At 36.1% G+C, this 27,874-nt stretch overlaps 1 protein-coding gene across 6 annotated transcripts in view; it reads right to left on the reverse strand.

Annotated features, from left to right (window-relative positions):
• Window positions 1-1,824: 1,824 nt before the first annotated feature.
• The window catches only part of LMBRD2 (LMBR1 domain containing 2), a 46,159-nt gene continuing 20,109 nt past the window's right edge, over window positions 1,825-27,874 (reverse strand). For 2 of the 6 annotated variants that reach the window (XM_026506803.4, XM_048224245.2), the window contains exons 7-18: window positions 25,949-26,023; window positions 24,651-24,764; window positions 24,102-24,285; window positions 20,689-20,870; window positions 20,019-20,152; window positions 18,586-18,691; window positions 17,584-17,681; window positions 14,018-14,121; window positions 12,553-12,599; window positions 11,161-11,266; window positions 8,413-8,542; window positions 1,825-7,464 (exon numbers count right to left, since the gene is read on the reverse strand). In XM_026506803.4, coding sequence (XP_026362588.1) covers window positions 7,404-7,464; window positions 8,413-8,542; window positions 11,161-11,266; window positions 12,553-12,599; window positions 14,018-14,121; window positions 17,584-17,681; window positions 18,586-18,691; window positions 20,019-20,152; window positions 20,689-20,870; window positions 24,102-24,285; window positions 24,651-24,764; window positions 25,949-26,023 — 1,341 coding nt within the window. In that variant the 3' untranslated portion in view covers window positions 1,825-7,403. Of the gene's footprint in view, window positions 7,489-8,412; window positions 8,543-11,160; window positions 11,267-12,552; window positions 12,600-14,017; window positions 14,122-17,583; window positions 17,682-18,585; window positions 18,692-20,018; window positions 20,153-20,688; window positions 20,871-24,101; window positions 24,286-24,650; window positions 24,765-25,948; window positions 26,024-27,874 lie in introns of all 6 variants that reach the window. The other 4 variants (XM_026506801.4, XM_044387032.3, XM_026506804.4 and 1 more) reach the window with 3 other exon arrangements.

A 27,874-nucleotide genomic window follows, 5' to 3' on the forward strand; every position in this document is an offset into this window, starting at 1 on the left:
GACAAACCATAAGAAACTCTTAATCTCAGGAAACAAACTGAGGATTGCTGGAGGGGAGGGGGTTGGGGGGATGGGAAGGCTGGGTGATGGACATTGGGGAGGGTATGCGTTGTGGTTAGCGCTGTGAGTTGTGTAAGACTGATGAATCACAGACCTGTACCCCTGAAACAAATAATACATTGTATTTTAATAATTAAAAAAATTAAATAAATAAACGACGACAACAACAAAGTCTTTGTCTAGTAAAGCCACTGTCTGGGCTTCCTCAAAAACCATTTTTATTGACTGCTTCACCTATGTTGTTGCATAGCTGCGATTAATTCATTTTCATTTAGTTTTTCATGTATATATCCATCACGTTGGATAAATAAATCTATTGTTTATTGAAGTGTTGATGGTTGAGGATATTATGAATAATGCTGCTATGAACAACATTCTTATGTCTTCTTGCCCACATACACACATTTTTGTGAAATATATATACTCATTGTCAACCCAAACTCACCTATGTTTTCCATGTTATCTACTATAAGTTTTATAGTTTTGTGTTATAGTTTCAGGCTTATGATTCATTTTTAGTTAATTTTTGTGAAAGGTGTAGGAAGCAGTGTCTAGATTTTTTTCTTTTCTTTTGGCATGTGGCTGTTTAGTTGTTCAAGCATCATTTGTTGAAAAGACTATCCTTTCTCGATTGAATTGTCTTTGTTCCTTTGTCAAAGATCAATTGACTATATGTGGGTCTGTTGCTGGGCTTACTATTCTGTCACTGATCTGTCTACTCTTGTCAATCTCACAATGTTTTGATTACTGTAGTTGTATAGTAAGTTTTGAAGTTGGGTAGTGTCAATTCTCTGACTTTGTTCTTCTCCCTCAATATTGCATTAGCTCTTCTGGGCCTTTGGCTTTGCCATATAAACTTTGGGATGTTTGTCAATAATCCACAAAATAACTCAGTGGAATTTAATTGGGATTGCATTGACTGTATAGATCAAGTTGGGAAGAACTGACATCTTGACAGTGTCAAGTCTTTCTGTGAACATGGAATATCTCCATTTATTTAGTTCTTTAATTTCTTCCATCAGTTTTGTACTTTTCCTCATATACATTTTATACAGCTATGTAGATAGATAGATAGATAGATAGATAGATAGATGATAGAGCATATATATTTTATATATACATTGTTAGATTTATACCTAGGTATTTCACTTTTGGAGGCGCTAATGTAATCGTTATTATATTTTTAATTTCAAATTTCACTTGTCAATTTGTTATGTGGGAAAGTGATTGACATTTGTATATTAATCTTATATCCTGCAACCTTATTATAATCACTTATTCCAAGAGGTTTTTGGTCAATTCTTTTAGATTTTCTACATAGACAATCACGTTATCTGATAATAAAGGCAGTTTATTCTTCCAAGCCTGTTTATCTTTTATTTCCTTCTCTTGCCTTAAATTCCATTAACTAGGACTAATATAAATGGTATTATTTTTAATTTCAAACTTCAATTGTTGTTTTTGGTATAAAGGAAAGCAACTCTGTTTTCTTAGCCTGGCTAGGATTTAATCAATTTTTTTGATATTTTCAAGCACCCAGCTCTTGGTTTTGTTGATTTTCTTTAGTTTCCCTGCTTTAAATTTCATTGATTTCTAATTTTTGTAATTTGTAATTACTTGCTTTAATTATAAACACTGGATAGAGTAATGTAGAACCTAAAGTGCACGTATTTATTTATTTTAAAATATTTTATTTGTAATGTCCATTAATATATTTGTAAAGAACAAAGAAAGCTTCAGGCTCATAAATAATCAGCAAAATTCTTAGGAACTTGTAGAAATGTACTTTATTTCATGCAAAGCCACATAATTTCCTATAATAGCTAATCAAATAAACATTTCAAAAAACTCATTACATCACAATAAGTTAAAATACTACAAAGCAATTACAAGTCCACGAGTTTGTCAAAACCAAACCGAGAGAACATTATGCATAGATAAGACCAAAGATGCTAACTTACTTATAGGTAGCACTTTGCAGCTTTTTCCAAATACATACTTGAAAATGTAGTGAGAATCTGCAGAGAAAAATAGTTAAATCTACAACCCATTGGTCAGATACGAAAACATTTGTCATTACATATCAGGTAGTAATGGCTGATTAAAGATAAATTTGGCATCATGCACCAAAGATGAACATAATGAACACTTAGAAAAATTATGATCAGATGCACATTTGAAAAGATTTATCCTCTATTTCACCTAATCCACTGAATTAGATAAATAACAAGTACTTTATTAATGCAACACAGAAATTAGGCTTTTGGTATACTTCGCTTGGGTACTGGTATATATAAAAAGATACCGAAGGGGTGAAGGAATATTTCAAATTCACACTGGACTACTGAACATTAGAATATTGCCCTAAGCAACTACGATGCAGGCAGAACTTATTTGAGAAGGATTTTTAAACTACTTAAAAGCACTACAATTAGTACTACAAAAACATTTTATAGAAATTAAATACCAGAAAGTAACAACATCAATATTAGAGCTCTTTTTCAATACTATAATTTATAAATATATATTAGATTACAGTAATTTAAAAGACATGTCCACATGTTCTCTACCTTCTAAAATGAGAAAAATCCTTCAAGCTGTTTTCAAAGTATGGACAAAAACAAATCCATTGGATTGCTTTTAATAAAATAAATACAAGTCTCTCCCCTACAACTTGGTGTACTAAGTAGGGAAGATGCTAGCCAGCATTCTTTTGAGAAATACAGCTCTAAAGTGACTAGGTTAATAGGATTTTTATCAATCATATTGACTCAAAATGTTGTGCAGTCAGATTAATAAAGTATGACTTTACCCTACATATGTCTGCCATAGTAAACCACATTTTCTACTCTTTTGCACTAAGTACAGAAAAAAAAACTCCTTTTATAAAATGATTTGAGATCAAGACACCCACCAAAGAAAAGATTTTCAGAAGAAAATAGTTAATTCTCCCCAGGGAGTATGTTAAAAACAAATGTCTTTTAGGGTATCAAGGAGAAGAGGAACATGCAATATTCTTGCTTTATTAACGCATTAAAAATTACAGCAAGACTTCAATCAACCTCAATGGACAAATCTTTTGACAATGATAATAAAATTTTAGGAAGACCAGGCTGAACGTGAAAGGACTGGGAGGTGAGGTCATGTTCCCATTGATGGGACTGAGGATGGGGCAGGGCTAGTGCCTGCTCTGCTGGGGAAGATGATTCATAGGGCCTGGTCTCCAGGAGTTGGGATGGGGATGACACGGCTTGAACTTCTAGCTCTCTGACCAGGAAAAAGTCCATTGGGAAGAAGAACCCTACATGGAGGGTTTTCATATTTTAGAAGGCCTCCTGTAACCCTCTTGTATTGTTCTAGCCTCTCCTAACGAAAATTTTGACAACGATGTAGGTTATTTATGAATTCCTTTTCGCAAAAAGGTATCTCAAGGTTCTTAATCTTTTTGGTTTTTTGTTTTGTTTTTAACAATTTCTGTTTTTGGAAATCCATCTTTATGCCAAAATATTCCACTGAGAGTAATTCATTTTAATGAAGTGCCCTCTTTAGTGACCTAAAGACGACACACCGAGCCAGCGTACATCACATTTACATCCAGATGTTGCTTAGTTGCCTAGAAAAATCTGTTTCACTACTTTAGGTGCAATATTGCTATTCAAGTAGTAGGGTGTGAAATCAGAACTAGTTCCTTTTGATCCTACTGATCATCAGGAACAACTGTGTACACAAAACAAGAAAAACCTGTCAGCACATTAAAAGTCATACTGTTAAAAGAGGCTTCATAAAGGAGGGAAGGTATAAAAGGAATGAGGGAGGAAGAAAAGAGAGATAAAACTCTAAATCCATTTACGCCTTAACATTTAGAATGTAATGTGATGTGATCCATTACATTTTGGAGATTCAAGTATGTTAAGATTTTTCAGGGACATGTTTAGCCTCTTTAGTGCAAATATACTTATCTTTGTGATTTTCAGGCATGGTCCACTCAAATCACAAGTACAAAACTCACATTACTGAACAGTGTGAATTATAATTATGGAGAGTTCACTTTCTTTTAAGATGGTAATCAACACACCATCAAGAGCATTCCCTGACTCTATTACAAGATAAAAAATGAGGTCTGTTATTGTACATAAATGAAATTCTTTCATCCGTACGCTGAAGTATACTTCAAAAAAAAAAAAAAAACACAAATTGACTTTCCTATCCACATTTAATTTCATTTGGGTACACAACCAGTGTAAATTTAAGAACTTATATTCTAATAAACAGTAGAGTCCAAAAACAAATCAATTCACAGTATTTATTTTTGATGGTGTGGATTGTCCAATTTTTGATCTATTTTTTATGAATGGAAAAGCCTTGAATGTTTTGATTTAGCTCTTACCACTCTTGTGAAAGGGGGACCTCTTATGTGTTGAAAGTACTCAACAGTCCTTGTATTCATTTGATAAGAGAGCAAATTCTAATAATTAGGCTTATACCTTATTTCTTATTTTAATAATGAGTTTTATGAAAAAGCTCCACTGGTAAGAACAAGTTATGGATGTAGTAACAAAAGTTAATTAGCAACTTGCAGGTGATTCGCAAAATTAACAGATTATTATTACTTTCTGCAATGGTTATTTTGAATTACTGGCTTACTGAATATACTTACCTAATGATTATTTAGAAAAACAATTTAGAAAATTTAATTGGGTATCTATTATTACATAAGAAAGACATCAAAAACTAATTGTTAGAAGTAATTCTTCAGGAAATTACTTTGAATTTAAAGTGTATTAATTTAGTAGTAATGTTTTACAGTAGAGGTCATTACATTTCAACAAACTTCCTCAAGCAGAAAACTTCTGTTCTTACTCCACTTTTTTTCTACACAAGGTGGCTTAACAAGTATTAACTTAGTTCCCCCCACCAATAAACTCTTTATTCTTCAGGGGTTAAACATTACCTTATGAACCCAAATTTGCCCAGTCAGGTAACCTTCCTATATAATCATATATAAAATCCTGTAAGATAAATTCTGCTAAAAAAGTTGAACACTCTAGACTTAAAACAACCAAAAACTATTTTGGGAATCACTCAGAAGTGACAAAGGGAGCTAGGTTATTTGTGAAGTAAGTATTACGTACACTCCAATTATTATAATCATAAAAATGTCAATAATAAAGGAAGTAGTATATTCTCCTACATATTCCTATCCATTTATGTTAGGGTATTATAAGTTACAAAAGTGCCTGGATAATCTCTTTTTCTGCTCCTACTTCTTCTACAGCATCAGGGTTTCATGACAAAACCTGACGAGAAGCAACATTATGCTGAAGGAAAATATTCCAAGGTAAACCCAAAGACCAAATATACAACAATACTATTTTCAAAGGACTTCTGATAAATTATTCCAAAAACAGTTTTGCCTCGGGGACTTAAAAGCTTCTCTCTAATTATAAGAAACTGAACCCCTCTCTGGGCTGATTATTTCTCCATCCAACACCGTCAAGTACCACTAGGAAAAGTAGCACGGGTAACCATTTATTTTGTTCTGTTTTTTAAATTCCAGCACATCAACATCAACTCAACACCCTCACAATCGTTTTGGGAGGTAGATCAGTAGGTAAATAGCAAGTATAATCTCCATTTCACAAATGAAGAAATTGAGGCACCGAAAGGTTACATAATTTGCCCGAGATAGTCAATGGTCAATCATGAAATTACGAACAATACCAAATGATCTCTGCTTCTGGCCTACAGCTCTCTAACCACACGTAGAGTGAAAGGCTGTGTGTGTGTTCTCAAGCGGACAGTCTGTATAACCTTGGACTGAGAATAAAGTCTATCCATTTATAATTCTTTTAAAGGGGATCTAACCTCAAAGCTCATAAAATTGAACAAAATCAGGTAATTAGAATGATACACTATTCCTTTCAGTATCGGCACAGAACAATCTCTTAAAAATTTACATGATAATACTAAGTAAAAAGCAAAATAAAACATTTAAAATTACGACTTAAGGGAAGATTACCTTCAAGAAACATACAATCATATTGTTAGGGTGACCATATAATTCATTTTCAAACTGGGATTCTTCCGAGTGCAAGCGAGCACTATTAAAAACTACACAGAACAACAGGTGTTAAACTGAGAGTGCTGTCGGTAAGCTCAGGAACTAAGGGTCACTGGATGAATCCACAGTGGGGATTCTTTGAGTTGCAAACATTTCAGGGACATAAAAAATTCTCTGCAAGCATGTTGTGGTCAACTGTACAATATTCACCGTGCAATAAAACACTGATGATTTAAAATATACCCAACTTTGGCTTAAACACAAAAGTTTAAAAAAACCCATTTAAAAATAATAAGTATGTTTAACAAAATTATTACACATAAACCACAATCTAAATGTTAATAATAACAGTAAGTGGATTCACATTTTACCTTTAAATAACCAAATGTTATTTTCCACAAAGCACCAACAGGCACCTTTAAAAATTAGAGGATTTTATGGAACTCTTTGGCTATTAAAAAAAAAAAAAACAAAAACAACCCACTATTTACCATTAATGCTTCAGATTCTCTTTGAGTGGAATGATCAATACTTAACTCAATATGCTGAATCATAAAGGTGAACATTTCTCCCTGAAATGAAAATCTTTTACAAAGCAATACCAAAAGCATAAAGTAATTTCCAGTTACTAGCAAAGACTGAAAAAATAATACATCACCCGATTACAGTACACATGCCAAAGATACTAACACTATCAGTTGAATCTTAATTATACATGCAAAAACCTTGCTAATTTGCATATAGAGTTGAAAAAGAGCTTTCTACATTCAGTTATGTCTGGTAAGTAAGCCTTGTTTTTAAGACATGGGTTTTGTAAATACCATTATTATTTGAGGTCTCCATCTCTTTGGGAAACACAGGATTAACATATTCTTTAGAAAGAGCAAAAATGTAAATCACGATAATAAAACTGTGTGATGTTATTTAGTTATGACGTATGGCTTTCTTGGATCTTTAAAACAACTTTCCCCCAAAATATTATCTGAAACAAGCCAAACTACATGTTCTCAACAGACACTGATCTTTGTCATGAACTGAATCCTTCCACTACACCAGTACTTCTAAGGCAGACACGTCAGGAATGGTGTGTAATAAAACAGATGATGCTCTATTCAATAGGCAATAAACTATTATTACTAAGATGTGAGTAACTTTCAGTGCCTTTTTTTGTCCTGACACTTTTCACTAAGAGTATAGTATAAATTCTAGCGCACACATATGTTCATAAAGACTGGACTGAAGTGCTGATCTTGGTTAGTTGTTCCATAAATTCTTTCAGACTTTAAACATCATCAAATATTCCGGTTTGAGACATCGAGAGGTATCGTCCACCAGGCTGATACCTGAAAGGTGGATAAAGAAATGTTCTGAGGCATCAAAAATAACAAAGGAGGAGAGAAAAACAAGGACACATTAAAAGGAAGCGGCTACATAATTTGTAAGCACAATTTGTAAAATCTATTCAGTAGCTGAAAGCAGAAACTTACAAAGATACTTTGTAACTTTGTAAAACTTACAAAAATCCCAAGGGGATTTACTTTACTATAAATTAATGAACAACTTTTTTAGAGCCTAGAATACACCTAAGACAGGGTGAGAGATATAAAAAGAAAGGGATAGGGAGATGTAAACACATCATGGAACTGAAGATTTAATAATCACTCTTGACTGTTCAACAGAAATAGAATATTCTAGGATTTTTGCTGTTTACAGGCAATATTGTCGCAAATATCGTCATGCATACGATATTTTGCTTTTAACTATTTTCTTAGAGCACAGTGGCTAAAAGCACAGACTCTACCGCCAGAGTCCTGGGGTTTGAATGCCTGACTTTGCCATTTGCAAGCTGTGTTACTCTGGGTAAGTTACTGAGATTCTCTGGATTCAAATCCAATTGGATTTACAACCTTAAATACAGTATTGTTGGTAATGTGCTTAGAATAGTGTCTGACACCCAGTCACGGCTATGTAGCTGTCACTAAGTACGATAAATTTCATAAATGGGATCATTACAAATAGGCATATAAACATTGTTAAGATCCTTAATATCAATTTCAATTTTTCTTTCTTATTTAGAATACCATTAGTAGTTTATGGAGATAGCAATTTCAATTACCAACACTGGATGCTATAATTTTTAAAATATAAAAGCATTAGCTGGTATAAAAAGTTACCAAAGATTGATGAATATGGTTATTATTAGCAGTAAAGATGAACATATTCCTTATGTTTATCTCATTAAGTCGTATGTTATTAAAATTTCAGAATGCTGGAGCTAAAATAGAGCTTACCTCTCTGATTTAGATTCAAGAGGATCGTCAGTGAATGTTTCTGCATTAAAATCCAAAGGTTCTACATCTTGGAGGAGTTCTATTCGGTCCCTTTCAGTCCTGTTATTGACCCTGGTATATTTAGATGCTGCTGTAAAGGAAGGAAAAAAAAAAAAAGTCAATTTTTCTATTGTCTTTATGGGTCACAGTCTATGGACTCATGGAAAAAAAGTCAAGATTATAAAGGATCTGAATTTTGATTGTGAAGACAACAGTAAGAAAAGATAACTACCTGATTCCTTAAAAATCAGATTAAAATGAAAAATGGTATGATAGAAAATAACAAGGAAAAGTTTCTCCCTGGTAGCTAGTCTAAGCTCAGAAGCAGGTACAAGGCAAAGATGCAATTAATTTGAATCGGAATTAACATTTAACATATGAGCTATGAAATTCTTCATTATCAAGTTTCAACTGGTTTCACAGTGAATCCAGGGGCTGCCGTATCTCAGTGCTTGGCTAGAATTTTCTTTCTTTCTTTTTTTTTTTTTTTTAAAGATTTTATTTATTTATTTATTTGACAGAGATAGAGACAGCCAGCGAGAGAGGGAACACAAGCAGGGGGAGTGGGAGAGGAGGAAGCAGGCTCATAGCAGAGGAGCCTGATGTGGGGCTCGATCCCATAACGCCGGGATCACACCCTGAGCTGAAGGCAGACACTTAACGACTGTGCCACCCAGGCGCCCCATGGCTAGAATTTTCTTTAAGGTGTACTCAACTCAAGCTCTTCAAGAAAGGCCTGAGTTTTTTTCCTAGGAGCCAAGAGTTTAGGGTAGCTAAGTCCAACAGAAATAAAATGCAAACCTGGTATTTACTTTTAAATTTTCTAGTAGCTACATGAAAAAAGTAAAAAGGAACAGGTGAAATTAATTTTAACAGACTTAATTTAGTTCAATGTATCAGATATATTATCATTTCAACATGGGGCACCAGACACGTTGCAAAGGCTCAGTGGCCCCATGTGGGTAATGCCAACCATCCTGGTCAGTACAGATCTACTGAACTAACCCTCCCTTCTCTCTTTGTGGATGGGGTGGGTTTTCTTCATAAACTAACCTAAATTTTCACAATGTTCTTCTGAGCAGTCCAATAACTTCAAAAGAACTTTATGATATAGCTCTTTTTGAAAACTTAAGGCAAGCCAATTCGATTGTATCGTACACTTTTGTCATCTTGGACTCTGCCCTTCATCTTTTCTCTCATTCATTCAGCAAATATTGGTTGCCTCCCCTATTCCAGGTTCTCTTCAAGTCATCATCCTAAGGCATTGTATTTCCTCTTCTCTTGAACATTCTCCCATACTCCCACATCTTTCTACCGTGTCAACTCTTACTCCGTGGTAAGCAAGCTTTCAAATCTTTGTAGAATCCCCTCTCTTTCCTAGTTTTTTTTTTTTTTTTTTAAGATTTTATTTATTTGAGAGAGAGAGAGGCAGAGAGAGAGGGAGAAGCAGGCTCCCCACTGAGCAGGGAGCCGGACATGGGGCTTGATCCCAAGACCCTGGGATCATGCCCTGAGCCAAAGGCAGATGCTTAACTGGCTGAGCCACCCAGGCACCCCTCTTTCCTAGTTTTAACTAAACCTTTAGCTCTCTCCCATTTCTTCTACCCTAAATCTCATTCAAACACATCCCTTCCTCCTTATCTCCATGATCACTGCTCATTTTAGGCCCTTGTTTCTTGATTGCATTACCAAAACAGACATTAAATTGGTTTGTTTTTCACTTCCCCGGAAATCAAGCTTTATGTTCAAATTTATCTTTTGAAACCAAAAATCTGAGCATGCTGCTTTCCTGACTGAAATCTTGAGAGAAAGTCTGCACTTCTGAGCATGGTAATACCTGCTTCCCAACTGTCTCTGCAGACTCCCCTCTTATCAGGCTCTTCATATTTTAGGATCTTGTCAAGAAACAAACTTGCATTCTCTTCAGTCACTCATTCATCTTTCTGCCTAAAACCCCTTCACTTGGCTAAGTACCATTCATTCCCAAATACTCAGTTAATATTACTTTATCACAGAAATCCTTTCCCAATAAAGAACTCTTTTTCTATCCCCTGAGTTGAGTTCCCTTGGCATCAGGAGTGTACCTTCTACTCTCTCGGCATTTGTCCATCTTCCCCAAAGACAACCCTCCTCTGCCTCTACTCCGGTCAGAGTCCTAGGCAAAAGCAGGTTTCTTGCCACCTTCCCAGGGGCAGATGGCAGGGTCAAAGATGTGGGGAGGTATCCTAACTCAAACCACTGGCAAATGTCTTCTACTTGGTATCAGTCCCTCACAAAATTAACTGGCATCCCAAGGACAGGAAATTTATCTTCTCTAGATCCCTGTATACCTGGGCAAGTATCTGACGTGTGGGTCAGTCATGAAACAGCTATAAAAATGACTGAATTGCCTACATCTACTAACAGAAAAGTAAAGGACACCATGTAGGTAAATAGTAGGTAAACACACCTGGGATAAGTACTGATATTATTTAGGGTAGTGCAATTACAACTGTTCAAGCATTGTCCCAATTCTCCGTCTCCTACCAGAATGCATACTCGAGTTTCCCTTTCCTTCTATACACTGAGCGATGAAAAAGGAAAGACGCTGCAGAACCACCTCTATAGTTCTCTAAAGGCATTTTTGAATGGATGTCTTAATTCCCAGTCTCCATGCAAGCAAGCGTTAAGAGAACAACTTCAAAGGGAACTAGAAAATAAACGACTTACATCGGGTGGTACTAAGATCTGAGAGGTTTGACTCTTTCGGGTCAATATGAATATTTCTGTTTCTAGTGGAATCTTCTCTGTTGTGTCCATAACGTTCTTTCCATTCCTAGGACAGAAACACAAATAAATATATAACAAAGGAACTCACAGGCAGAAAAGTAATTCCTCAGTGTCAGCAGACTGTATGTACAGAGTAAGAGAATTTAGTTATTTTCATCAGAAATTCGCCTGATAATCAGTATGATTAGCATAGTACCATGAAAATTTTCAAAAATATTTTTTCTTGTTTCTACATGATTTTAAGTCTCTGAATTTTTTCCCAAATGAACATTTATAGGCATTTTTGCTAGCTATAATTAACCTTTTCAATTCTTCGAAAATGTCAAAACATGATAGCTACAAGAGGCTTACCTTGACCACATAAAAGTTATGAGAATTCCTAATAATTCATGAGATGTTCACAAAATTTTTTCCTACATAAATAAACTACAGATATCAAAGACCTGAAAAGTCACTTTCAAAAGCAAAATTAGAGTTGTATACAAGCATGATTAGGTAGTTGTAGTCAAACCACATGAAATGGGATGCTACTCAATCAATTCTTGGAACTGAAAGGAACCTTAGAGGTCACCTTATTAGACCTCCCCTGCAGTGCAGGGTTTCACTCTAAAATAGCCGTGCCATTGGCTCTCTTATTAGATGACATGGAAGTTTCTACTGTGAGCAGCCCATCACAGTTTTGGCAAACCGCAGATGTTAGAAATTTTCACCAAGAGGTGAAATCTATCTTCAGGAACTTCCACTCTCCGGTTCCAATTATGTCCTCTGAAATAAAGATCAAGTCTCCTTTTACATGACACCACTAACGTACATGAAGACAACTATCATGTCTCCTCCTCTGAGTCTTTCATTTCTCCAGTACAGATACACCCAGGTGTTGTAAATTTGTGGTAACCGTGACTTAATTTTTCCTAATTTTCTGTAGGAGGAGATTAGTTTGCCTAAGCAAACAGAGGACTGAAGAAAAATTGAAGACGAATACAATTAATGTCATATTACCAAAAAAGCGTAACAATTTTTAAGCAATCAAAATGACTTTGATAGCAAGATTGCATGAATTTATTGCTTCTTTCATTAAGTATTCACAGAGTACCAACCGTAGGCAAGAAACTGCTAGACAGTGGACACAAAGTAATTTAATACTAATGACTTTCTAGAACAGGTCGGACAAAACACCTAGCATGTACATCTGAGTTATCTTTTTAAAAAAACGTGTCCCCTGTCATTTTCCCACTGTTCTTTGGATGTTAGCCAATTCTAAATCAGTAAAATTCTTATGATTATTTCACATTAGTCTTTAGGTTACAGAAAATTAATAAGTACTATACTTACTCTTCTTCGATTTTCACCTTCTTCTTGCCTTTGCCTTTTTCTCTTCTCTAGAGACAGAAAAGTGGTCTCAAATTTGGTATAACATGGTTTAATTAGACGTAGAGTAACTGAAGTAAAGGTATCAGGCTATGACCAATTTCCTTTAAATTACTACAAAGTCAAAAGTAATAGGTTATTGTTGGAAAGGACCTTAGAGGTCACTTAAGTCCACAGAGAATACCTTCTGTATTTTTGTTGGAGGTGATCTTTAGGCCTTGTCTAAATAGTTTTAGTGAGGAAAAAGTTCTTCCTCATGGTGATCTCAAATTTGCAGGTAACTTATTTTTCTTTGCTTTATCTTCTAAATTAAGTTGATATTTCTTTCTGCATGAAAGTCCTTTCCCTTAGTCTCTTCAGGCTATATACTCAGTATTTTTGGGTTTTTTTTTTGTTTTGTTTTGCATAAGATACACTCTACAGACCCATAATTCTGCCTCTCCTTCTCTAAATACCTTCTAACTTATCAGTTCTACTCAAAATCTTACCCAGGACTGAATATGATACTTCGGATGAGATCTAATTAATGTAAAAAGCAGTAGAACCATTACGTCAACTAGACCCCACCTTCCTAGGAGAGAATTTGAAGGCTCCAACAGCTTCTGTTGGAGCCACAACATATTTTGGCTTACATTTAACTAATGATCACACAAAAGCTCCAGACCCATGTAGGGAGAATGTCTAGGAATCAATGTCCTCACACTCAAGTTTTGTTTTCTTTTTTCCCTACCATCACTTAGACATCAGGAAATTTGATACATCCAGTGTTGGGATTGGATTCTAGTAGAGTGCCATGTATTCTAACAGGTTGTTAACGATCATCGTATTCTCAAAACCAGCCCTGGCTTGAATGATTTCCTGTGCGGTATTAAACTGATGATTCTTGCAACTCATGAATTTTATAGTTGTACTGAGCTTGGCAAATCTGTTTCCAGAAAAACACGAAAATGACTCCAACGCCATCCAAGAGCATTACTTAGTTGAGGACATACTAAATTTCTGCTGCAGTATTTCTTAAAGATGGGATGAAACCATCATTTGTTTTCAAATTATTTTTGCTATGAAGGCTGTACGTAGATTTTTAGCTAAGAAACATTAATTTCTTTTTTTTTTTTAAGATTTTATTTATTTATTTATTTATTTATTATTTGACAGAGAGAAAAAGAGAGCGCACAAAAGCAGGGGAAGCAACAGAGGGAGAGAGAGAAGCAGGCTTTTGGCTGAACAGGGAGCCTGATGTGGGGCTTGATCCCAGGACCCTGGGATCATGACATGAGCTGAAGGCAGACCGACCCCTAACAGACTGAGTCACCCAGGTGCTCCAAAAACATTAATTTCTTAAGATAGATTAAAAATTACAAATTATACAAACACTAATTTTGTATTTTGAGTCTTAGTACTTTCATTTATTTTAAAAGACAAATCTTACCTCGTCTGATTAATTCTTTTCCTTCATCAACCAGGTCTGATGTCATATCATTATCTCCCATGAACTGCTGGAAACCAAGCAGATTCAAACAACGAGTTCCCAAACTAATAAAAATAGATTTTAAAAAAGACAAGCATTATTTCTCATTGTAAATGTTTAGATAAACTGTTCTTTAGTACTGTCACCCCAAAGAAGCCTATGTTTTATCATCAGTTATCACAGAAAGTTATGTAGTTATACTTATCTTTCTTTAAGAAGGACTTATTTCTCTAAGAAGTTTATATAGCCAGTACTCCACAGACACGGTATGCACCATACCCAGATTTTTACAAAAATAAACTGAGTTAGGCCATGAGTATACCTGCAGAAAATTATTACACAATACAAAACAATGGCTATAATACAAATGCAACTTATTCTTTTCTTATATTCAAACAATTTTAATGCGGAAAATACACACACAACCAATATTCCCAAGTGTAAAATAACCTGGTTTAGAAAATCTTAATTATGCAAATTGATTTTCATGTTTAATTTTTTTAATAAGCTGAGAGCTAGGCAACTCCATTTAAATAGCTTTAATTATACACTCATAATTTTTAACTATATCTTATCTGAGGGCTATTGCTTTATCTTATTTGGTATTTACTTTAAACTTCACTGTTGTATAAGGCAAGAATACTCTGAAATTATGACACACAAGGAAAGCAGCAATGGATGGGAAGGCAAGATTAATATTTGTTAAGATCTTACTATATACATCAGCCAATTTACAGATACTCTCTTATTTTATTCTTACTGTAATCCTAAGAAATAATCTCTTTACAGATAAGGAAACAGAAGCTCAAGGGGTTAAATTAAATACTTTGCTAATGATCATTTAATAAGTTTTAGAGCTGGGGTTTAAATCCAAGACAAAACAAAGACCAAGCTCTTTTTATTGCCTTGGTTTTCAGACTTCTTCACTGATGTACTCCTAATGGCATAAGCCTGAACACATACATGGAGCAAGAGGGGGAGAAAGGAAGAAGGAGAAATCGGGGAATGAATGTGTGTGCGTGCAGGGGGGGGATTCGGGCGTGCAAGTGCTGGGAGGAAAGAAAAACAGCTACAAGAAAGTGAAGATCTTCCATTTTACATTACTGATGTGTAAAAAATCTGACTGTGTAAATCTGACGATGTGTAAAAAATCGCAATATTTATTTCCTTGCTTTAATATACCATTTACCATTAAGCACAACTGGAGTTTCACGTAGATGGTCACGCTAATTCAGTGACTTTAAATATTCCCTTACTATTTTCATATCCTTCTCATTCCAGGATGAGAAGCCCCAAACTGGATCCTTGTGTCTGGGAAGGTCATAGCTTTTTCTAAAGTGTCAGGAAACAGCCTTATACTCTCTAGGCAGTTAAGTATGAATATTAACTCCGGGGATGGCAGTGTTGTTAGTAACATGGGAATTAACAGGGTGCCTGGGTGGCTCAGTCGGTTAAGCATCCAATTGACTCTTGATTTCAGCTCAGATCATGATGACAGGCTGGTGGGATCGAGCCCTAGATGGGGCTCCATGCTCAGAGCATTGGGGGGGGGGGGTTGCCTGCGATTCTCTCTCTCCTCTCTCTCTGCCCCTCTCCACTCTGTGAGCGTGCACGTGCGCACAAGCTCTCTCTCAAAAAATGAATAAATTAATCTTAAAACAAAACAAAACAAAACAAAACATGGGAATTGACTAATTACGGCAGCATTATAAAAGAAAACAGACCTATGAAGCAAGTTACCATTAAAATGTCACTAAGGCATTGCTTCATACATCTCTATAATAGAATATCTGTTTTGAGAGATAATTTGAAAATTAAAGAATCTGGCCTTACCTTTCCTAAAAGACAATCTGGCACTCAAAGTTTATCCCATTTAACTCTAAAACAAAACCTTTAATGGATTAATAATTTTCCTTTTAGACATAATAATTCTTTAAGATTTTATAGTTGATAAAGCACTATCTGATCCATCTATTCCTTGATCCATATAACAATCTAATAAGGTAGCAAGAGATGCTAATCTTGCAAACATAACTACTAACATGTGAAGACCTAAGTCACACATCACAAGCTCTTAATGTTTCATTAATAGTTTTATAAACTTTTAAAATAAATAAGCATATAATTAAAACTAAGTTTTGGACATGCAAAGTATGGTCTCTTCCTTTACTACATCATTTTTTTTTTTACTACATCATTTTCATAATGACAACACATTTTCACAAACCTATTGTCTTTTCTACCTTACAGAAAAAAACTTGAAAGTTAGACTTACTATCAGTTCATATAAACAGTTTTATTTTATTTTATTTTTTTAAGATTTTTTTTATTTGTCAGAGACACAATCTTTTATTTTACATAGGAGAAGGTAAAAAGAAATGTTTTAAAACATTCAATAGAGAATTTATTTCAAACAATACTTGTGTGTTTACGCAATACCTTCTTAATGAGTACACACATATTATTTGTGATAACTATATAATGGTATTGGAAGATTTAAATGAAAAGTGGTTGGATGAAACATTTGCATTAGAAAAACAAACTGATTAACATCAATAAATACATTTTTAGGGGCACCTGGGTGGCTTAGTCAGTTAAATAATGTCTGACTCTTGGTTTCCAGTTCAAGTTGTGATCTCATAGGTTGTGGGATCGAGCCCTGCCTCAGGCTCCACGATCAGCATGGAGTCGCTTGGGATTCTCTCTCCCCTCTCCCTCTGCCCCTCCACCACTCGCAGGTGCTCGCACGCTCTCTCTCGCAAATAAATAAATAAATCTTTTAAAATAACTAAATATGTTTCTAAGAGTGGTCTTTTTGGTGTGTCATGGAGCACTTAAGCAGTCAGTGAAGAGTCATCTTCATCGTGTGCATGAAGATTACAAATATAAAAGCTAAATATAAAAAGCTAATACAGGATGAGGGCACCTGACATGTGCAAGTAGGGAAGACAGGGTGCTAGCAGCCAAGCACATCTGTCTTTACCTCCTTCTGAGTTGCACCCTGGCCAAGATTCAATCATTTTTCTCTAATCCTATAAAAAATAGTAGCCTGTGTCCTTTCTGGCCTTATATGTACTGCCTAGTTACAATTGCTCCTCATCTGATGCGTTGTGCTGGCTAAGGTCTGAGGCCTCTGGAAACCCGGCAAGGATTGTGGGGAAAGCCCAAGGCTCATTTATGTTACTGGATAAAAGACAGGCATGAGGGTATTTTACAAGCTACACAGCCTGTCAGTGTTGAAGGCCAGGACTTAGAGTTAACATTCTGTAATCAATCCTATCACTTTGCAGCCTAAATACTTGTAAAAGAATGACTGTACTTCTCTTCTCTTAAAAATACCTTCAGAGGGAGATCCTGACCTCATCACTTAAGCAAATCCTTTAAACAGCCCCCAGCTCCCCCAAAGCCACAATAAAACAAACAACAACCAAAACCTAACCAGTAAATATTTAAAAGAGCTTTAAGGAGAAAGGATATCCAGATTGGACAAGAGCAAGAAGAAAAATAAAAGATGTTAAATTTCTTACCTAAAGTAAGTAGCAATGCAGAGAATTACCACCAACATAGGATAATATATATAGAATCCATCTGCAATAAAGGATAAAACTTTCATGGAACCCATAATCTAAAGAGCAAAAACAAAACAAAACAAAAAAAAAAAAAAAGAAAAGGAAGTTAAATTAGTACAGTTCTACATTTTTCATCCCTTTCTACCATAGAAAATTCACTCATAACTAACCATATTAACAAATTTGGACTTTTCGAAAAGTAGAAATAAAGCACTAAATGGATTGATTTTTAAGCTCTCATCACAAGAAAAAAAACTTGTAAGGGTGTGTGGTGATGGATGTTAATGAAAGATACCGTGGCAACCGTTCCAAGATACATAAATACATCGAATCATTCTGTTGTACACCTTAAACTAATACAATGTTACATGTCAATTATGTCTGAATTTGCTTCCTTATTAAGGTTTTCACCCAAAGAAAATGAACACTTTATAAATATTACTGAAAATCATCGTGTGCATGAAGATTACAAATATAAAAGCTACTAAAGAGGTCTACTGATACTGCGCAGCTGCACAACCCATGTGAGCCAGAAAGCTTTCTTTACAATAAGAGAGAGCAAAGTAGTTTCTATCCAGTCATTAGTAATTACATATACAACCTTTAATAGAAAGTTTGATATTAAAAAAAAGATCCTAGTAATACGACAGAACTTTTCTGCTGGTATTAGAAGAAATTCCATGATAATACATCTCACACAGACAATGAATCTAAAAAACCTGTGTTCTTTTTTTTTTTTTTTAAAGATTTTATTTATTTATTTGACAGAGATAGAGACAGCCAGAGAGAGAGGGAACACAAGCAGGGGGAGTGGGAGAGGAAGAAGCAGGCTCATAGCGGAGGAGCCTGATGTGGGGCTCGATCCCATAACGCCGGGATCACGCCCTGAGCCGAAGGCAGACGCTTAACCGCTGTGCCACCCAGGCGCCCCTAAAAAAACTGTGTTCTGACCATACTTACAGATGTATAAGCAGTTGGCTGTGTATTCTGGTGAGAGATGGATGAATCCATGTGAGTCAAACCCAGGAAATTAAGACACAAAGGAGGAGTCAAACGGCAAAATAACCTGTAATGAGCATTTATAAACAGAATATGTAAAAAATATGGTAGCAAAATGCATTTTATTATATTGAAATATAACTAGGATTTTCATCTGTTTATATTATATTTATCTTGAATTCTTAATGAGAACTGTCTTTACTTGAGAGACATTCTGAAAATCCTATTAACTGCATCTCCCTAAAACGTCAACAGCTACATGGCAAAACTCCAGCCTCAGGCTGCCTGCTTTGGGGTGTGCCCCTGCTTTAGCCTAAGAATCTGCAGAGCGCCTGTGCATGCACTTTTTCCAAGTCTGCCATCTGTGTAATCGGCCTCAGTATGGCAAGGACGGCAATACCCTCAAGAGGGACTGTACTCGCTGCATAAGAGACCCGAAGTTGTAGCGAAGTGCGTCACTCTGACGAGTTCAGGTACAAAGAGCTGCTAGAGCTCAGTTCTGTCCGGCTCAAAAGAGAACCTCACAGAACTAGACTTGGAGAATGGGGGGAGAGTGTGAATACAAACAGGCAATATGAGGAGTTATTTTGTGCGATCAAACAATTCTGTATCTTGATTGTGGTGGTCGTTACATTACACACACACGCACACACACACAAATGAAGGATAAAAACGGTGAGAGCTAAATAAGATCTATAATCTAATTAACAGTAACATATCAGTGTAAAATTCCTGGCTTTGATATTGTACAACAGCTATATAAAATGTCTCCATTCAGAGAAGCTGGGTAAGGGTCAATAGGACGCTTTGTACTACACTTACAACTTGCTATGACTCTACAATTATTTGGAGGAAAAATGGTAAAAGAAAAAAGTCTTAAAGATGCTTCAGATATGGATTCCTGTGTGAACTTCCCTACGTCCACCCTTTATAATACCCAATATGACTGATTTAACAACAGGGACAAATAATAGCCCAAGCTAAAGCTGTCGCTCTAAACTCTTGCTAAATCTCTCAGCAAGGATTATTCTTGTTTGTTTTCTTAAGCCCTTCATGATGCAGTTTGATGCCATGGAATCTCAGAACCCTCTAGATCTGACTTAGCCTCTAAACTCTCAAATGGTCCCAGTAGTTACTAATCTATTTATTGAATCTCTGATTTGTAAATCCAGGCTTTCTTTTTCTCCTTAACCTAGTAAACCTATATGTCACCTTAGACTTCAAGCAGGATTAAGCTAGCAATCAAACATCTAACTAACACTTAAAGCTAATCAATGAGTTCACATAAATACAGGTGTTAGTAGGACACCCATAAACGACAAGAAATAAATGAGAGATCCATAGAATGCAAGCAGTGGAGTCAGTCCCGTGTTTCTAAACACCATCCTACTTACATGCCACTGAAAAGAAGGCTGTAAGCATCAGTCTGGTGATGTGAAGCCAAGTAGTAATAGTTAAATACACGAATCCTGAACACAGTAGAATAAACACAGATGCTTAGAAAGAAGATGGAAAGGAAGCAAGCAATCTGAAAAACAAGCAAAACCGGTTTAAGACGAACGACCTGAGCACTTCATATACGTTCACAAGCATTATCTTTTATTTCTGGCTAACATTTATTGACATTCTAAAATTTAAACACAGTAACAGTTTTTCTTAACCATCTAAGAAAATGGATTTATGAAAAAAAAATCTACGTCTCAACCAGTTTAACAACCTGTCCGTGACTTTCAAATCTACCTCCTGAAGTGAGCTTGCTCTCCCACTCCCTCGGCAATTCTCCACAGAAGACTCTAAAGTGTGAAGACTCACTGGCGTAAACAGGATCAAAGTATTCTCATAAAAGAATTTTGCACTATTTTGCACCTTGTCATATCTCCTCAAACACACTTCTTAAGTTCTTATAGTCTGGGTAAATGGATGAAGCTGCTTTGGAAAGTCTGAATAAGAACACTGTGGGGAACGTCACTGCTTTCCTCATTACTAGAATATATCCAGAAAAAATACAGCAGTTGACAACTGTACTGTGAACTGACACACATTTATGACAGAAAATCAACTGACCTCGATATAAATGTAATTGTATGTTTTTTCAGCCAGCTGTATGAAGACTGCAAAGAGGGATAAGACAGGTGTAGTACTAAAGAATGTGCATTCTGACCACACAACAATCACAGAGAAGACGGACAAAACCACGGCAAGTATCCTATAAAACCATGGTCGCAAGAGACATTCCCAGTACCATTCTGGAAGATAAAAGAAAACAATGATTAGGAAAACCATAAAGGAGTAACAGGGTATTTACATTGTTTCACAATATCACCACACAAGATACATAGCTGCAAAGAGGAAAATAGTTACTTTACAGTGCAGGAACCGGATAGAGCTGCTCCTCACCAAATAATCACCAGTAACAGGACAACCTGACATGGCGTGCCTTCTGCTGTGGAGCACAGAGAGGACCGCGGTGTCACTGCCGCAGTATTCCCACCAAAAATGCTACACCTGCATCCAACATGAGGAAATATCAAACTCAAATTCGGGGACACCCCATAAAAAACAGGCCTAGAGTCTCCGAAAACAACGTCACAAAACAGAAAGAGAGAGTGAGAAACTGGTTCAGATGAAAGGAAAAGAAGGGGTCATGACACCTAAATGCAATGCACGATTTGGGATTTTTAACGAAGAATATTTTGGGACAATTTGCAAAATGTGATTAAGGTCTATAGGTAACAGTTCTGTATCAAAGTTCATTTCCTGATTTGGGCATTGTACTTGGTTACATAGAATAATGTCTTTATTTTTAGAAAATATGCACTGAAACATTTAGGAACCAAAAGTCATGTGCAGATTCAACTCTGAAAAGATTAAGGAAAAATACGTATACAGAGAGAAAGAGAAAGCAAATGAATATGGTAAACCGTTTACATGTAGAAAATCTGGATGAGGGATATACAAGAATTCTTTGTATTATTCTGGCAACTTTCAGCTAAGTCTGACTTTAGGTAAAAAATAAAAGTTAAAAAAAAAAAAGCTCTTCCAATTGAGAAGGCTGTATTTTCAGTTCAGTCACTGAGGTGTTGAGTTCTTGGCTCACACTCTGAATCTTTCAACCCTACTCTCAGCACCAGTCCTGGGGAGTTCAAGGTCCACACTGGTGATCCTTTTTTCAGAACCCTGGGGTCTCTCACTTCCTTGCCCTCCTTTCCTCCTGTGATCTTATCCTCCACCCCACCTTCACAACTCATTCCCACCGTCCTCCCTAAACCTCTTACTGCTAATGACTCCGGCCTTCCTTTCAATCTCATTATAGTGTCCCTGTTTCCAAGCAATATTTTCACCTAATATTCCAATTCCGCTGACTGACCTTACCTGAGCCAATGAGCCATTCATTCTACCATTTGTATGGCCACTTAACACCCTGCGATCCTACTGCTTTCTTTACCAGCTCTGATTCTGTAGTCTTTGAGGATAATTACTCTCCAACATCCCAATTTCTTTGCCCTCTCTTGCTTCTCTGCCCTTGCTAAGTGAAACCACACCCTGCCTAAATCCAGCTCTCTGGCTGCTCTGAGCCTGTGCCCGTGGAGCTGCACACTGTAAAGTGAGACACATCTTCGCTGACTGGTCTCATTCTAAATTTTCAATCCCCACCTGCAGATGGACCCTGAGCACTGCCTGGCTAGCCTACGACAATTCACCAATCTTCTCCCGTGCCTTCTCTCCTTAGCAACTATTTTGTACCTTTTCTTCTTTCTTCAAATCTCCAAAATTTCTTCCCTTACACTTACTCTCAGCATTTCACTGAGAAGTTGGCAGAAGGGAGCCTCCCCAAGTTCCCACCACTACCTCTTCTTACCTGTTCAGGTACATTGGTGCCTTACTTCCTAATCTAAGGGCATTCTCGGCACTGTTCACTATTTCCCATTTCATCGCTCTCCTCATGAACATCTTCCCAGCCACTCTCTTATGACATTTCCTCTAAGATATCATTTCCAAATTACATGCTGTGATTGATCTTGACCCTGCCATCCTCCTTCAGCTACTACTTCTTTTCTCTACTCCCTTTTATAAGGAAAACATTTGGAGAGTTTTCTATTCTCCCTGTTTCTAATTGCTTTTTATTTAAAATTTTTTTTTATTATATTAGTCACCATACAGTACATCATTAGTTTTTGATGTAGTGTTCCATGATTCATTGTTTGCATATGACACCCAGTGCTTTCTATGCAAACAATGAATCTAATTGCTTTTTAATTTCCAACTGGGCTTTCTTAGCCCCTCCACCTCCACCTCACTTCTCTGAAATTGAAGGGCCAAGGCTTCATGTGCAGGACAGTAGACCCATCTACAACATCTGGAAAGGTACTTTACATATTCCTTTCCTCAAAACACCTCACCTTCCTGCTCTTCTTCCTACTTCACTGGCCACTCCCCGTTTAGCCTTTTCCTGGTTCCTCCTCATCAAGCTGAAGTCTACCTTCTGGAGCGCCCCAGGCTTGGTCCTCGGACTTTGTCTCCTCTAACCCAATCACTTCTTCGTTTTATTCTGACCCAAGGCTCACTGATACACTGATGATGCCCTGATTTATACTTGTAGACCAGACTTCTCCCCTTAACTCCCATTTCTACAGCCAAATACCTACTCAGCACCTTCTGAACACCTTTACATGTACATTGCCTATTTTCCTCATTCCACAGAGAGGCACTTGTCTTTACATTTATTGATATATACCAAGCACCCAACAATACGCAGCACAGACGTTCTCAAATGTTTGCTAAATGAATGAAAACAAGTATTTCTTTTATTTAATTAGAAAAGATCTTCGCTGAAGAAGTTTTCCGAGATACGTCATGGCCATATGTCTTCATACTCCAGACCAAACATGAGAAAGAAAAGCAAGTGAACATAATTATTTATTTAGATAAATAAGGTAAATGGAAGTTTTACTACTATGACACTTTGGCATATTTTCATTAAGTTCTTCATACTAAATCTGATAACGTTTGAAGAGAGTGTCATAAATAATCATTAAAGAGAATGAAATAATTAATGAAAACTTAGTGTAGGTCTTGTAAATAGACTAATAGATGTAAATAATCAAAGAGGACTTCTTAGGGGAATATTTTAGTAGTATGTCAAGACTAAAGAAAGGACCCAAGCTTGTGATGTAAAGTTGCTTAAAATTCTAATTCTTTTAAGTATATGTTATGAATACATAATATGCCTGATGTATTGCATATGTTTTTGCATAGGATTTTGATTAACTGTGAAGTAACAGTGGAAACTGATAGATTATCTGTTACATGACCAGTAAAATAGTTTTGGAGGGGGAAGTTTATCAGATACGTAATATCACCACATGGTATACGTCAAATTTTACAAATACAATTCAACTCTGCACTGGTGAAAATATAAACTTTTTTCCTTTAGAAAAATTAACATTAAATTTTGAAATTTATGTCAAATTACATACCAACTGTAGGATTATAAAAATACTGGATAAATTTATTTTCTGGCTCTGGTGACTGAAAGGTGTGAACAAACTGACGAGTAGCACTAGTTTCATTTTTTGCTACATCTTCTAGATAAAACGCTTGCTCCAGAAGAATCCGCCACTGTACTTGAGTTCGACGGTGCCTCTGAACTGAATAAATCACCTAAAAAAGAGAACGGAAGGTAGATCTGTCAGTGTTCTGATCCAACAGTGTTTCATATTCCTGCTAGATAGCATGTTTTGGTTATCACATGATGGGGAAGTGTTAGTGGCATCTGCTGGGTTGGGCTAAGGATGTTAATATTCTATGCTATATGCAACAGTTCGGCTCTGTGAATAATTCTCCCTCCCCAAATACCAAGAGTACCCCTGTTGAGAGACACGCAGTTAAAATACTTCAAAGAATAATGCACAGGATCAAAGAAAGTTTCAAATACACATTCACTCCAAATTCCCTTTTTGTGGGCAGTAATTATAAATCTAACTAAAATCAACAGTAAGTAAAAAAGCTATTATTAATAAAGTTACCTGCTTATGTAGTTTTACCAGACTCTTTTCACTTGGGTAGGTATTATGCTTTTCATCAAAATCTTCATAATCATCCATGTTCCTACCCATTTTTTCCTGATACTCTGTAGGGCACTAAAAGGGACAAGCAGATTTTTTTTTAATCTCATTTGCAAAAAAATTAAAATTTTATTTTTATTACAAAAGCTTCCATTCTTGGGCATATCTAATTTTCTCAAAAACATCTTCTTCCTTTATTGGCATCTCTAAACAGCTGGATTTTTAGTTGCTGACCTTTTCTTCAAAATGTTTTAGATGTATTGAGTATCTTCTTACCCCTATAAATATTAACCTTTAGGATCAGATATACTGGCTGTGGTAGGGTAAGGGAGCTAACCTACATGAAGCGACGAGTATTTGAGAGGATTAGGCTATACAGGCATCTGATGAAACTGTCAATTATTTTCCTAGCTAAAAGTGTAGAAAAATCACAACAAATCCAAGATGTTGAATTTTTAAAAGGCATGGTACAGAAAAACAAGCACATACATGATTTGGAGTCATCTGCCCTATTAGTTATTCATTACTTACCTGAACTTGGGCAAGTTACTTAACCTCCCTGACTAGGTCTCAAAAGGTAGCAATGCAAGAGAAATGATGAGAGAATTGATTCTCATGACCATCATCTTAGCTGGAGGGAACACTAGCTAATAATCAGTATAACAGATTTAAAATAGAGGGAAAGAAATAGTTCAGCGGTTCTGTGGTTGCAAAGACAACGACTGAGCAGCTCATATTTTGGAAGTATATGAATACCCCTAATTCAATCCCAGTGCAGCAAAACCTTAACTGCATGGCTTCTCGTTAAATATCTGTGTTAAATATCTCATAGGGTCATTCGTTTTACGATGTACTTCATTTATCGTAAACTGACATGTAAGAAGTGAGTGAAAAGAGATTACTGAGGCCCTAGTTTATTAAGGAGAGATGCCTGTAGTGACCACATTCAGTGACACTTCGATACTGTGAAGGTCCATCTCCATCGCTGCGTCATAGCGATTGTTATACATTATTTAACATAACCTCTATATCCACATTTCAATGAAAAATACTGCCAGTAATTAAATGTCAAACTTGTAATAATAACTGGACAAATTCTATGTGCAGATTACTACTGGTTTATGGTTAACATTTCCACGAAAATGGAAAGGAGATGGGAAGAACTCAGTCATAGGCTGTTCTCACACTTTTATTATAATATTCTATTCTATAAATGTATATTTCAAAAGAAAAAAGATGAGGAGAATATGATTAATTACCTTTTTAAGTATTGTATCAACACATTTTCTCAATGGGTGGTTATACTTGATGCTTTCATTCACTTTACGAACCTCCTATAAAAACAGTAAGAGGAATAAAAGTATTTCCGTTTCTATACATCATACGTTTCAAATGAGACTGTTCTAGATACTATATATGTTCTCACAAGTTTAATTTCAACCCAAACTACTCAGCATATACATGAAGCTCCATTCCCTGAATAAAAGTTCTTAAGAACATAAGTTAAAAATACATAGTTCTAGAATAGCAATACCTCCACCCTCGGGTTTTTTACTACTTTCTAAGATTTACTCCCTTATTATTTGCTTACTTGGTACACAAAGATGAGTAAGCATTATAAAAAGGTCACGAAGGATCAGACAAACTGTGATGCTGTGCTCCTCCCCCTGGCCCAGGAAGCTCAATTATCTCATTAGCTAAAATACAGTGAAGAAACCAGAGGAAGCAACAGGCAACAAACGTCACAAAGCACCCGCTCCTTTCCAATGAGTAAGTCCTCTATAGCAGTCACAGCCACTGATTCGTTCCACATTTGTTTATTAAGAGCACACTAGATGCCAGCACTGTGCTAGGTGTAAAGTCACACAACCTATGCTGGAGGGAGTGGTAGGAAGACATGATGTTACAGGCCTTTAAAGATTGAGGGCTGGTGGTGAGGTAATAAGCAATTTTAGTGATTATGAAAGGTATAAAAGGGTCAGGGAGGGGAATCTTTAGAACCAGTAGTTCCCAAAGAAGAACGATATTCTATAATACTAATGAAATCTTTTAAAAGTTGGAACCACTGTTCTAGGCAAAAGAAATGGCATGTTCAAGGGCTGGGAGGCAAGAGAACTGACCAGGGTATTAAAAAGAACATTCTGATTATAGAGGAGAGAATGGCCCTAAGGGATACAAAACTGGAGGCAGGGAAACCATCTGGCATATAGACAAAATTATGGAAAAAAAAAACTTATATGACAAAATAATCACTTCCTTTAATATACGGAGAGTGCTTATAAATCAAGCAAAAATTGGGAAGACACATAAGAAATACTATTGGTCAATAAATGTCTGGAAAGATAGTCAAGCTCACTAAAAAAATTACAAATTTTAAAAATAAGAACAGTTTTCTGGCAAAATTATATAACCTCTCTGAAAGGTAAATTAGCAATACCCATCAAAATTTAAAATACATAGACCTTATGAATAATCTGTACCAGTAGACATTGCTCCTGTCAGGAGCTTAGCTTAATGAGGACAATGTACATTATTCAAAAAGAAATGCTATGGAAAGTGCTGTGTAATCTAGCGTGGGAGGCCTTCTGATAAACTGATGACTTAAGCTGAGATAAAAAGCATGAGGAGGGGTAAGGTCAGCCAACCAAAAGAGGGGGCAAGAATATCCCAAACAGCGGGGCAGCCTGTCCGAAGGCCTCTATGCAGAAGTGCACAAGGAGTTTCAAGGAACTGAAAGAAGTACAGTGTGACCACGGGGAAAAAGGAGAGTGCGCGCCTGAGCAGCACTTGACCAGCCGAAGAAAAGCCAAGCCCTCTAGATGGCCTTAGTGACAGTTTATCTGAGGTCAGTGAGTGAGGCCTAAATATGGGAGTGACAGGATAAGACCCGGGTTTTTAAAAGACGCTCGCATCAACACTGCATTACAGTTTTCTATTACTAAATTACCTCAAGTCTTGTTGACTTGTTAGCACAACTTTGAATATGAACCGTACAGTCTGGTTATTTATTATACATAAAAATACTGTATTTTTCCTTTAAATTCTTGAGCCATATTACACAAAAATAAGTACTGAAACAGGTAACTATTGATATTTACTGTATCTGTTATAAATTTAAGGTTCCTTGGAAAATTCATAACTTTTATAAAGTGTGAAAAGTATTTGAAATATTGCGTATTATCTCC

This window comes from Ursus arctos, unplaced genomic scaffold, assembly GCF_023065955.2.
Source record: "Ursus arctos isolate Adak ecotype North America unplaced genomic scaffold, UrsArc2.0 scaffold_15, whole genome shotgun sequence".
In the NCBI taxonomy this organism is placed as follows: Eukaryota; Metazoa; Chordata; class Mammalia; order Carnivora; family Ursidae; genus Ursus; species Ursus arctos.